Here is a 14,208-nt window from a genome sequence, read left to right on the forward strand (position 1 = left end):
GCCAGGCTAGCTGTTTACCGCTAGCTCTTTTATGCTAAGCTAAGCTAGCCCACTACTCCAGCTTTATATTAGACCGACAAATATAGTATCAATCCTCTCTTCCATCTTTTGCCAAGAAAGTGAATAAGTGCATTTCCCAGATTGTTAAAGTATGTCTTTAAAGTCAATATTGCCCTTAATATGTTCCACCCTCTGATGTAACAGGAAGCTTTAAACAAACTCCACAGTTTATGATGGTAATTGGCACATTTGCTTTATTTTGAAAACAGACATTGAAACCATTTTTATTTTTTCATATTTTTTTTTCTCACAAGTTTGAACTCCTTGATAGGTTGAAACTGGACATTGCACTCACTGGAACATAGGAAAAGTATTTTTTGTTTGCTCGTTTGTTTGATTTTTCTTTTTACACTTTTTTTTCTTAACATCAGTGCAAGAGTATGTTTCCAATTCATATAAACTGTCATAACAACACCAAAGACATCAAAAAGAAGCCGCCACACCTCTTAAGTTTTTGTGACTGCGAAAACGTTCCTCTCAGAGGGAGAGTTCCCATCATGCATCTGGTTCAATGGTTCATGCTACTGTTCTCATGTTTGGTTGGCAGAACATAAATCGTCATGTAAGAGCCAGTTACATCAATACTATAGCTGATTTCTACAGTTTATTATATGATCATTCAAATGGCAACAGGTCCTTTACTGTAAATGTGAGTAAACAGAGAGTTTTTAAAAGGGGTGTAAACCAAGCTTGAATGACTCAAGCAGAATAGAGAGAGAGTAATAGTTTTGTCCTCGATGTTGTTTTTGGATGTCGGATAACGCTGCCCAACTGGAAATGTCACACATTTATTTATACATTCTATTCTCCAACCGATGTGTCAGTATATTACCTGTTTGCTGTGTTCTCAATACACTTGTACCGTGTTGAAAACTAGAGTTGCATTTTAAAACCAGCTTGTTTTGTGCGTGCATTTGCAGAGGTACGGATTTTATTTGCAAGATGTGTTTTAAGGAAGTGCAGTGCGATGCACATAAAGTACAATGCATTCGCAATGCATTTTAAATGTGTAAAGATCCAGTTGGGAGCACTCATTCCACCACTGATTCACTTATAATAAATAGTGGAGATGTTCCAAATCAAATCTTCCTCCTCACCATCATCAAGGTAACAATCATTTTTCATAGTCATCAACAACATCATCATCACCACCACCACCACCACCACTTCTTCATAGTATTAGCTTGAGCCAAAAAACTTCACGCTGGAAACTCCCCCAACATGAGAAAATCATTGCCACACAAAAAATGACAAACAAATAGAAACGGACTGCCTTCACATTGGGAAGGCAAAGAGCAACCTTTTTAGATTTTTGTTTTGTGTTATTCTTCATACTCTTAATTCTGCTTTCTTCAGGTTAGACTTTGACTTAGTCGTCCTTGGACTCGGTGGCCTCCGCCGCTGCATCTTCCGGGGTGGCCTCCTCTGCTTTAGACTCCTCTGCAGCATCTGGGTGGAAGGAGGGAAGGAGGAAGAGGAGATAAGAAAACATAAAAAGGAAAAGGAGGAAAGTAAGAGGCAAAGGTGGGAGGAAGGGGGACACGATAGATAAAAGGTGGGTTGGAGAGAAGAGAGAAAATTAGCCTGTGGAGAAGACTTTTTACATTGTGAGGTTGGAATAATAAAGCTCTGTCTGGTTCTTCTGAGATACTGAGCATCAAAGGTATCACATGTCAGCTGCTACGTTTGATGTTTTAAATATTTAAATTCAAAAGGTTCTTGGTGAAAGAAAAACAAGCATAAAGTAACATTCAAATTCATACTGTATGAAAATATGAATAACTGTGTATGTAACTGCATGTTGCTCACACCATGTCATCTTCACTAAACCTCAGAGCACGTCAGTCAGAGGATGCAACCTAATGTCTGAAATCCTACATTGACTGTGTAAATAATAAAGGAGAGTGCTCCAAATGGACCCATGAAGCATTTGAACTGACATCACAATGCTAACAGCAGCATCTCGGCCTGTCACATCTGATAATGTGTGATGCCCAGAGTGTCATGCACAGTAATAACATCCTGTGGTGGTTTACTAAGAGGCGAATACTGCTGAATAATGATCCATGATACCTCACTCAACCATTACAAGTTTCAGGTTTGTTGAGTTATGTTGCTCTGGTGTATTAAAATTGAACTTATTTCTACTCAAACCATTATAATCGTTAAACTGTTATGTAATCAATGTCATCTGAAAAAAATACAGATTAATATTATTTAGGAAAGTTACAGTTAATTTGCATATTGTGTAAAACAAAAATATTTACTTCCCTTTAATACAAATTGCAGCTTTTATCCCAAGTGCAGTCTTTCCACAAAGCCCTCAAAATGACGCTTACCCGCCTGATAGTGTGTGATACTTTAAATTAGAACCCATGGCAAATTTAAACTCAATAAATTTTTAAATCTATTAAAATTGCATAGGCGGAATTGGGTGCGTTTGACTTGGGACCCCGAGGACCCCAATGCATTGGTATTTTTAAAAAGCACTAATTAAAACAGAAACAGAAAACAATGATATGAAGTGATTAGGAACAAACTGATTGACAAGATCATGAAAAATTAGAATGATAAAATAAAGCACCTGTGAGATATGACAAAAAGTAAATCTCTGGGGTCTGCAGGTACCCCAGTCAGTAGGATTAAGGTTAAAAGCTTTATTTTATTGTTTCTAATCAAACCTATTATTCAAGCATGCTGAGAGCAATGATGTCATACACCACAATGATCTCATACTCTTTTAATAGAAAGAGGAGGCATCAAAGGATGACATCATTGCATCGGAGATTGGGGTAATGGAGTGCATGTGTGTGTGTGTGTGTATGCATTAGTGTGTGTATGCGCTAGTGTGTGTGTGTGTATGTGTCAGTGTGTGTGTGTATGCATTAGTGTGTGTATGCGCTAGTGTGTGTGTGTGTATGTGTCAGTGTGTGTGTGTGTGTATGCATTAGTATGTGTGTGTGCGTGTGTGTGCGTGTGTGTGTGTGTGTGTGTGTGTGTGATAGAGAGAGAGAGAGAAAGAGCGGGAAAGAGAAAAAGACAGAGAGGCGGGGCGATGATGTCTGCGTTAGTGCTTGCACTAATGTGTGTGTGTGACTTAAGACAGTATGAGTCATAGCAGATCTTCCAGGTAGAAGGTAATTTGCTTGTTAGTCTCTACGACAGACTTGAGAGTGTCTCTACAGTCACTGAACTGTGTGATGCAAATGCAATTTCACCCAATTTGCAGAGGCAAAGTCTGTCATTTCAAGTATTCTGACATCAGTGCCAATTCAGTTATCTACAACGGTGATATTACTGCTTTAGTTTTGTTGAGTAATTTGCAAATAATGATTGCAGATGAGAAATTAAACTCCCAAACTCTGGTGATCTATGTCATGGTCTGCCCATTGATTTGTAAGTCTTCAGTAAACAATGTTAATGAGAACAAGACACATAGTTTACTGTGGAACTAAAACCCAAATATAAAGTAAACCATAAAATGTAAGGAAGCACTGTGACTGGTATCACTTCTAACTTGATCACTATTTCGGATTTTTTTTTTTTTTTTGTAATAAAAGACATGACCCAACTTTTTGTCTCAATTTAAAACCTCTCATTACAAATAACAGACATTCCACATGGAGTCCTGCAAGGTTCTGTCCTGGGTCCTCTGCTTTTCAGTCTTTATATGTTACCGCTGTAGGTCATCATCCATAAGCACAGTATTGATTTTCACTGCTATGCAGATGACACCTGGCTCTATATAGCTGTTGGTCCTAATGACCTCAGTCCCCTTTACTCCCTTGAGAGCTGCATCTCTGACATTAATTTATGGATGGCCCAAAATTTCCTAAAACTAAATCACATCAAAACCCTTATTGGCCCAAATGAGCAAAGAGAAAAAATGTGCCTACAGTTTACAGCACCATTTCAGCACATCACACCACATGTAAAAAATCTGGGTTTTACCGTTAATTAGTGTCTGACTAACTTTCCAGCTGCATACAGGTTCTATCGCAGCTGCAGAGAAGCTTCTACATGCTTTTATTAGAAGTAGGTTTGACTACTGCAATCCTCTGTTCACAAGTCATTTACAGCTCATACAGGATGCTGCTGCCAGTTTTAACTGGAACAAAGAAAATAGCTCACATCACTCATTTTCTAAAGTCCCTGCTCTCTGTAGTTTTGGACACAAACTGTGAGTTCTCTGAATCTGAGGATAGAGGACAGCAACAATGAGTTTAGCTGTTATCACTACCCCACTGCCATTTTCTTATTATGTACACTACTGTTCAGTCTAAGCAGATTACAGTTATTAAGATGATGATAATGGAATTGGTTATGGTGATGTTTGAATCTTTTTGTGTCTTTTCTTTTTTAAGTTCATTATTTTATTTACACCCCCTTTTTAAAATGTATTTTAATATTTTACCTGTTATTTAAATTGTGAAGCACTGAGATGCATTTCATGTATCAAAGGTGCTTTATAAATAAAGTTAATCATTATTATGTATAATTACTATTATGCAGTTGAAGCCAGGCACTAGACTATCTGTGGTGGAGAATCTGGATCATACCCAAGCTAGTTCATGAATTATTTAACTGGATCACAGTACCTGGTGTCCTTGTGTATAAAACTCCATTCTGTGCGCTGACAAACCATAAGCAAGTGACTTCAGCATAAGTTATAAATATTCATTTGTTCTCTGAGTAAGTTCAGTTTGTAAAGCAGATTGTGACCCAGCAGTGGGTTCTTAATTAGCAGTTCTTTGTCAAGTAGTGTTTGTTTGTGACAGACTTCCCTGGTGCGGATCGTGACCAGTAGGGATCATTAATCATTCATTTAAATCAGAGCACCTGTTATCCCTGCGCTGCTCCATGCAGGCCAGCTATCCCATCGAGGTGGTAACTATGACAACAGAGAGACAGTGCTGCCTAGGTGACCTAGTTTCGGTGTAGTTCTCCAGTTGGAGAGTGTGTGCGTGTGTATGTGTGTGTGTGTTTGTGTGTGCGTGCGTTTCCCACCTCGCACCCCCACTTATTCCAGACTGAGCATGCTCCATTAACTACCTGTCTGACCCAGTCTGAGAGTCCTTGGACCAGAAATATGAGTTCATGTCAAGTATATGTCGGGAGAGTGTGTTGTATCAATGTTATAATGTAATTTCATGGTCTTCCAGTTTCTTCTCAGGTACAAGTTTCTGCTATAATTGGACGTCAAATGGTGGTTTGCTTTGAAATCTATTAGCTGTTGTTTAAGGTTATCAAATATTTCAACCTGCTGCAATGTGTAAGGATTTAATGGGGTCATCAATTTTCATTTCAATATTTTATTTTAATTTGAATAAATGATTGTAGCAGCAATGTTCATATGTTGGTCCTGATATCATGAAAGTCTTTAGTTCATGAATCCATCTGAGATAAATCTTTGTAACTCACAAAACATGAAACATTGCGTTTTCACAGTACCTCTGAGATATGACCATTCCCAAGATAATACTGACACATTGTACAACATTGTTGACTGGTGCTAATCATCTGCAACCCTGTGTTTCAGTTCCAGTCTCCACCTCATCAGTATGGATCTTGCAGAGTCTCAGATACAAAGCTGCCTAATCAAATATTGAGCTGCATCTCTGTGTTAACCAGTGAATGGTGGAGCACTGCCAAAGATCTTAAAATCCCAAAGACTCGACAAGCAGTTATTTCCTGTGGTGCCTGCCAAGCAGACTACAGGATAGCTCACCTATTCACCTATAGTTCTTTATTGTAAGTAATTGGTTTTTGATTGCTGACAGTGTCTTGAATTATTTTTGTCTCTGAACTCAGTGCCCTCAGAAACATGTGCAACTAAGTGTTTCGTTGATAGAGAACCTGCTTGAAGGCCCTTGTTCAAATCCAAGTAAGCTTATTTCATTTGGCATGTAATGGGTTTAATTTTCATATGAATCCTGCTGCAATGAATGCCAGTTATGAGGCCCCAACAATCTGCATACCTTGTTTATCTTTTGTTTGGTTAGGCTCCTCCTTCTCAGCTGTCGGGCTGACAGCAGCAGGCACATCGGCTTGTCTGGCCTCCTCAGTTTTCTCTTCACTCTTCTCCTCCTCCTTCTTCTCCTCAGCTGTGGCTGTGGTGGGACTCTTGGCTGCCACCACTGGGGCCTCCTCTTCTTTGGGCTTCTCCTCAGCTTTCTCCTCTGCCTTTGGCTCCTCTTTCTGGGGCTCAGAGGGCGCTGTGGCGGCCGTAGGAGAGGCAGCAGTGGGTGCTGCTGCTACAGGAGACGTTGCTGCGCCTGCAGGAGAGGCAGCGGCAGCTGCCGGAGAGTTATCTGGCTTGTCTGCCACTGGGCTTTTGGCTTGGCTCGTTTCCTCCTCCTTCTTAGCCTCCTCTTCTGCAGCTTCCTCCTCCTTTGCAGGTGCCTCCTCTCCCTCCGCTTTCTTTGCTTCCTCTCCTCCCTCTGTTGCCTCTTCTGCAGCAGCAGGGCTGTCTCCCTCCTTCTCTTCCTCTCCGTCTTTCATCTTTTTCCGAGTTATGTGTCCACGGAAGCTGGCCTGTATTTTGGTGGCAGCCTTGTGGGCCTTGTCCTCAGGTTTGTTGGTGGTTCCATCCTGTTCAATCTTCTGATCCGCCTCCTCATTCTTCTCCACCTGGTAGCCAAAAGAAAGTGGTGTGTTAACTGTAAGCCATGGTAAAGGTTCACTGGTAGCCAGCATGAAAATGTACAGTTGTTTTGCTATAATCTATCAAAGTATTCCACTACTGTAGTGGAATGTAGCTCGAGAATGATCATCCCAAGATCTCATGCTGGCATATTTTATTTGAGCCTACAATCCTATGAAGGAAAAAGGTACATTACAACTTGTGATGAGTTGAAAGGTCAGAAGTGAGAGAAAGACAAAAGTATATGCTATGAGAGGGAGTGTGTTAGTTAACTTATGAGTTTATTTAGAACTCTTACTGGAGAATTATAGGCTGGGGCAAGTCAGGTTAGGGTTTCAGGACTGGTTTAGAATTGAGTAGAAGTATAGGATTGGATGAGGAACAGGGTTAGGGATAGGACAGTACACAATGAAATATTGAAAGGGGGTCCATGATATTACCTTTGGTAACTGGATCCATAGCTGTCCATCAAATAGTGGGTTGTGCTATATGAGTCATATAAATCTAATGAAAAGAAATCAAATCAAATAAAGGAATGAATGATGAGCACTGAAAGTGGCAAACAAAATGAATCAGTACAATCAAAATGAATAAGCAAACAAATCAAGGTAAAATATTCTCTAACCAAGGTTCAACCAATTAAAAACTTTAAATGTGCACCTTAAATAAGTGTGTATAAGCAACATGAAGCAAACACAAATTGTCAAAGAGCATGCAGGCAGTGCAGCATCAGTTAGGCCAAAATGATAAAGATGTGAGAAAACTGCAGAGTCTGAATGGTTTTGTATTGGTGTCAGTCCTTCCAGGTATCAGGGCTTTGTAGGGAACCAGTGATTGGTTAGACAAAAGAATTAATCTATGGCATTTTATGCGCTGGAGAGGGGAGATTTAGTGCCATTGTGAAACATGAGAATCAGGGAATAACAGATGCGTCTGTGGGTCAATTCTCTCCACATAATGAATTGAACACATTGGGATTTGGGACACAACAAATGACTCTAGGCATTTATTGTGGTTTTTCAATCCAGGCATGAGGTTCATATTGTCCTCTTGATAATTGTGCTGAAATAGATTTATTGAATAATTAAACTTCAAGGTAGAGCCTCTTCATGGCATCCATTAATGTTCTCTGCATTCTCTGCCAATGATTTATCAAAATTGTTAGCACAGAAATGTAAGCATTCAAAAATTGAAACGCTTTCTCCAAAATAATGAGCCAATCTCAATTCTCTAGGTACAGTAGCTTTCTACGGCTCCATCTCTGGCTGCTAGGGAACGGGCTGCCTGCTAGATTCTCCTCAGCATTCACTGCCATACCCCTCCCAACCATCAAAGGTTACCTTGACAACCAGAGTGCTAACTCATCACAGCGCTGTCTGCTGGTTGGTGCTATGAAAGACTATATGTCACCCTGATTGGCAGTGCACCTGACCCCTCAGGGGAGCGGGCCAATAGGAACTCGTAAATCAGGCGGTGCAATCGGCATGGCTAAGGAGGGGTTGTGTGTGATGTAGCAGCAGGGTGCGGTGCGGGGCCAGTGGGGGGCTGGAGGGGTTGAATGTGTGTGTGTGTGTGTGTGTGTGTCTGTATTAATACTGGTGGTCTGTGTCACCAACCGAGCAGTGGTATCTTCTTTAAGGTCAGTGAACGTGAATGAAAATCGAGATGTGACTTGGGAGCTACATCCATCAGTCTATTTCCCGATTCCCTCTGTCTCTAATAGTGTCATTATATTGGATACGGGGTTTGACTTGGACAGCTGCCTGAGTGAGGTATCACATCTGTGTGACATGATTTAAGAGCCAGAGGCCCTAAACCAACATGTCTTCTTCAGGGTCAGTGTGTCAGTCCAATATTGCAGCAGCGAGGCCAAGGTGCAGCTGTGTTGGTATATTCACCTCCTCCACCTTTATTCACATGCTCTCCCCAGGGTTCAGGGTGTAAATCCTGCCTTAGACCTTCCTGCATTTCTAATATATACCATCTTCTCAAGCAATTTTGTGCCATGTAATGAAAAAAAAACAACATGCTACGGTTGGCTAGAGAGGCTAGAGTTGATTTTCAGGGGCTTCACACTACTCCTCAAATATAGTGATTTATGTTTAAAACCTGAACTAGAGCTGTTTACTTAACGATTAGCTATTAAGTGAGGATATAAAGTTTAGCAAATGTCCTACTATTAGAACAGATAGAGACAGACAAAGCACCACTGACACACCCTCTGCTCTTAATAATATGCAGTGTCTCTGGTGACTTATTGAGCTTTTATTATGTCTGATCTCATGGGTGCTTACAATTGCCAAAATTTGACCCAAGCACTTAACTCTAAATAGAATTACTTACTGGCTGCAAAGAGTGATTCAGACAGAGAGAGAAAGAGAAAGCGATGGATGAGGGTGTTTGGGAATATGGGGGTATGACATCATTATTGGAACGGAGGGGATGTCATTTACTTTAGAGATTAGGGTGTGTGAGTGCAAATGTAATAAAATACCAGCAGAGTGCCAAGTGATCTCATATCAGTGTATGAAGTCGAGGGAAGAAAATCACCATCATGGTTTGACCACAATTGTAGCATCATCATTTGCATTAGTGATATTTGTCCGTGCGTCCCTTCAAAAATGCTGCGCTGTGATTTTTTGACTGATATAGTTTGTTTCCATGGACTGTAAGATTCATCGCTGAGGTACTTTTACCTGTAAAATCAAACTTATTATGTTGTAATATACAATCTACCAGTGGTTAATAGCTGCAACACATGAAAAACTTGTATATTATCTAAACAGAAACATCACTGAAAATCTGTTAAGGAGGGCTGACTGTTAATTGAACCCTGGTCACGTCCCCTCCTGCAGGCGCTATTCCACTTGGTGTCTGTGCGGCACACATTTTCATTCATAAATACAGCAGCACCTCCCAAAGGTACAGCGCACCACAAGGTACACTCCCTTTAAGTCTTCACACTAAGACTCCATGACCGTTTAAACTCTTCCCTGATTAATTTGCAGTGAGACAACATATTTGCATTATCAGGTTAATCAAATGACTTTTTACAATTAGCCTGCAGTGCTTCCTCTTTAAACACGTTCTTTTCTGGTTGCCATAGATACACTGTGTTAACTACTAAAAGCAGTTTTTTTTTTTATTATCTGGCAAAAAGTAGAACGTTTGCAATATAAAGTGCTGTATGGCTGGATTTTCCTTGTTTGATTGTGAAACAAATTAAGCAATCTGCCTGCAATTATAATAGCTGTAATGTAGGGACATTAAATGCTTGCTGTAGGTTGCATTGACATGCGGCTCACCTTTACTGTACTATATGTGGGTGACAAATAATGCCACCTTCATGTTTAGAATCTAAATGTACAAAAGCTCACAGGTTCATTTATCTAAGCAATGAAGTGCCATTCACATCCTGTCCTGTCTGTAAAGGTAATAAATGACTGTGCTAAAGTGTGTTTAGTAGCCTACATTATCTGACGGTTGGATGTGTCTATTATAGCTTTGCCTATCAGCTGCAGTCTGTTCTCTCTCCCTGTCTGTCCTTGGGTGGGCACCGGCTGTCGTGAGAACCACACCCCAGAGTCAATGGCTTTACCGACAGATCCATAATACACACACATACCATCCCCCAATGGTGACACACAGTAACAATCCGCCACCTTCCCACTGCCTCATCGCCAGTGCCATTAGGGACTTGTTTCAGGAGTGGGGGGAGGTGGAGAAATGAGGGAAGACACGGCGGAGCGGTGGGGTTAGTTGAATTACCACACAACCACAGCTCATGCTAATGCACGCATCAAACGGGCATATGATCGTGATTTTTTTTTTTTTTTTGAAATTCTGATCCATTCAAGCGGGAGACTCCCTTTTCACCTCGCTGCTCCGCCCCGCTTTGGATCGAATGCAGTGCCGCTAGCAAGAGGGGAGAGAAATATTAAAGGTAATATTTGCATTTATAATGGTGGAGTTAGAGAACGTGGCTTTGCAGAGGCCCCTCTTATCACGAACCCAACAGGTGCAGCCGCTGAATTTATTTTATGTAGTTCACTTTAATGTGTAATTATTGGAGATTTGTGTGTATTAAACCAAATTTTGTAAGTAATAAAATCTCATTTAAATAAAAAGGAAAAACTAATGAAGCATTTGTCACATTACCACTGTTCCCAAGCAGGCGGAGGGATAGGCTAATATTAGCCATCCTGCTGGCGGCACACATACTTCCTGCAATGACACCTCTCTCCTGAAAATCCCAGCATGATTTCAATGGCCGTCTGCTTTTCTGCAGGATCCATCCAGACACCAAAGAGCAAAGACTGGCTGCTGTCTGCAATTGCTTCTCCTTCTTTCTCTTTGTCGCCTTTCCCTCTCTTTCTCACTGAGCAAACTGCTACCCACTCATTCTCTCTCTTTCTCTCCCTCTCTCCCTCACACACACACACACATACAGATAGACTCAGCGGAGCACCACACCCTTTTAGCCAGCTATCTCCTGCAGATGAGGAGAGGGGGGCTCAGGTGGTGACTGCCACAGCCCCCGCTCGCCATCTCCCTCTCCCCCTCTCTCTCTCTCTCTCTCTCTCTCTATCCTCTCTCCATCCTTTGACGGTGAATAAATGAGCAATGTTAAAGGATGCACTGTTTCTTTTTACGACGGCCCGGGAAAAGATGCTCCGCAGCAACTAATAAGCAGCCATATGCCAACATCATTACATCCTCTGGAGCAGCCTTTAATTCAATTACACCGGCTCTCTGTCTGAACAAAGGCTCCGCAATCGCCACTGATCTCATAGGGGCCAGGGATGAGGATGGGGAGAGGGAGAGGGGCTGGAGGAAAAGGGCTGGGGTTGAGGGGTGTTGCGTGAAGCATGAACAGGAACTGGAAATGAGGGCTGTGGCTGATGCTTTGGCTGGAGCCGGCTCTGAGGAAAGGGCATTGAGTGCAAGTGGAGCCACAATATGAGAGGAGATCATTTGGTTTTAAGGTAGCTGACTGGGTTTTGGCTTTGGAGTTTGGTTTAGAATGATTTAACTAAATGCTAAAAGTGGAGGTGGTGCCAGGCAGGACAAGACAGGCAGGTATGGTCCTGATGCTGGGATGAGAGGTAGAGATGGAGTTGGGGCGGTGCTGAAAAAGAGCAGATATGGGTGGGATTTGACAAGTTGTGGTTCATGATGAAATTCTTTTAGTAGGCCTGGTGGTGGTGGAACACCTGAGCTTAATAAGAACCTGGGCCTGAGAACTTGATCCTTTTTGTTTCCCCAAAGACAAGCAGCACGCTCTGTGTTTGAAGCTTAAGTTGAATTTTGCTCTAAAACTGAAGATAAAGCTAAAGCTGGGGCTACCAAGGAGACTTAAATTAAGCAATAGCAGCCACTCCCATAGTGAACATGTTGCAACAGCACTTAACACTCCACAGTGGCAGGACCCACAGCAGTATTGCCATGTTATAAAGCAGAAAACCATGCTCTTTGCTCATCCATCCATTAAGACCACAGAGTCTGTCTGGATTAATTTATGCCTCTGCTCCTCAAAAGCAGGAACAGGAGGATAAGTGCTCCTAGGCCGGGGGGATATTTTTCCCTGTGGTGAGACACACATGCTCGAGGCAGCGATGGCGTTCTGTGGGAAAAGCTCGCCGAAAAGCCGGTGCCTCACCCACATGGCTGCAGTGTGCAGCACACTGGCGTCTATTCCTTCATGTTTCCCCCCTCCTTTGATTTTTCTCACCTTCGCGCCTGCTCACCTCCTCATCCCTCGTTCTGTCACCACCACATTTCCTCAGAGTTTTCCTGCCCCCATCCACTTTCATTCCCTTTTCTGCTTTGCTGCATGCCTGCCTCTCCCTACCTTCCCCCATACCTTGCAAACCTCCCTCTCCGTCTAAATCCTTTTTTTTTTTAACCTGCCCCTCTACCTCTCTGCCATCAGGTTCCCTTCCACCCTTGCTCCTTCGCTCTCTACCTCCTCTCTATGCATCTTTACTGGTGCGTATCTGCCTCCATGTGCACCAGCTACACTCCACACCCTGCTGTTCGTTCTCTCCCCGCCTGCCTCTCTGCATCCTGCTCTTCCCCGCATGCCTCTCAACTGGCGAGCCTCGCTTGCTTTCTCTCGGCCTCTTTCTCTCTCCTCCCTGTCAGAGCTAATATGACTCATCCAGGCTGACATTTAAGAAGCAATCAAGTGCCATCGGAATCCAGCATGTTATGAGTCCGATAAAATCATAATCAGTTTGAGATAGCAGCAGGAAACCAGCCTTGATCACACACAAAACTACCACGATAGCTGCTGAAATACAACAGAGGGAAGCACAGGAAGCAGTGGCACCTTCTCTTCCACTGTCCAGACCCACCCGTTTCCATGCAACACCTTTTTTTTTTTTTTAAATTCCCTGCAACTGAGAATAGACATGGGTTATTACAAACTACCCAACACCACCCTTTCACACCCTTTAAATGAGTGCACACTTCATTGTACCCTCCATTGACAGCATCCACTTATAAAGCTGGAGGGCTATGATAATCCATTTAGACTCATTTATTCCCATTGTATTCCCCCGAGGCCACTGACATGATGGTGCTGCTCACTCAATCCGTACCCCACCCTTTTTTTCCTCACTGTGGAAATTTACTTTCCCATGTCACCCATTTCTGCTCAAGATAACGCAAATACAAAAGATATTAAGACTCCTGTTTAAGGCATCAATTAAGAGCACATTAAAGGTTGCACTAATTAATATGAACAATGGTAGATTATGCCGAGTTCAGTAGAGCTCCTGAATAAATGATGGAGTATTTCAGCTACGACAATATCAGAATACAGAACCTATCAAGTGTCTTTCAATAATCTTTCACTTTTTACAAGTGCATGATCAATAGGAGGGAATGCCCGGCTCCTCAAGATCGAGTTACAGTCTTGTGCCTCTCTGCAAGTACAGTGTGAGGTCTGAGAGGCATTGTGGCAACATCCATTCATGCAGGATAATCACATTAACTAGGCGTGTCTGGGCTCTGTGGATAGACTTCTATAAGACAAGCCGGGCCCCAAGTCAAAAGAAAATTACACCAACATTTTCTCTAATCTCTCCTCAAGCACCCTGATCTGACTTACAAAGCAACACTCACAAAGTTCAGAGTTGAGAAGCATCATTTAGTCACATGAAAGAGCTGAAATATGGATAAAGCAAATCAGAGCAGTTTACCGGTTTGGTTCTTCTTATGCAGCACAGCATAGTTGTAGTTGTAGTATCCTCCCTTTTTCTGCTCTGCTTCTTTCTTTCCTTTTTTCTCCCTTTCACTTCTTCTCTCTCACCCTCTCTCTCTCGCGCGCTCTCTCTCTCTCTCTCTCGCTCGCTTTCGTGCACACACACACTCTCTCTCTCTCTCTCTCTCTGTGGCTGTATCAACAGCTAAGCCGCCCAGTGCATTTACTCATCCCAGTTTGCACACACGCGCTCTTCAGTCGGTCTGCCTGGGCGCACCTCTGTCTCTCTCTCTCTTAC

General features: G+C 42.3%; 1 protein-coding gene across 1 annotated transcript; it reads right to left on the reverse strand.

The window, feature by feature from the left end:
* Nucleotides 1–227: 227 nt before the first annotated feature.
* gap43 (growth associated protein 43) lies at nt 228–14,208 on the reverse strand. Its single transcript, XM_044353123.1, has 3 exons — nt 13,909–14,208; nt 6,039–6,690; nt 228–1,509 (listed from the first exon to the last, which is right to left on the reverse strand). The coding sequence occupies exons 1-3, from the start codon at nt 13,936–13,938 to the stop codon at nt 1,430–1,432; spliced, it is 762 nt and encodes a 253-aa protein (XP_044209058.1). The 5' UTR covers nt 13,939–14,208; the 3' UTR covers nt 228–1,429.

The sequence above is a fragment of the Thunnus albacares genome, chromosome 6 (assembly GCF_914725855.1).
Source record: "Thunnus albacares chromosome 6, fThuAlb1.1, whole genome shotgun sequence".
NCBI classification, from domain to species: Eukaryota; Metazoa; Chordata; class Actinopteri; order Scombriformes; family Scombridae; genus Thunnus; species Thunnus albacares.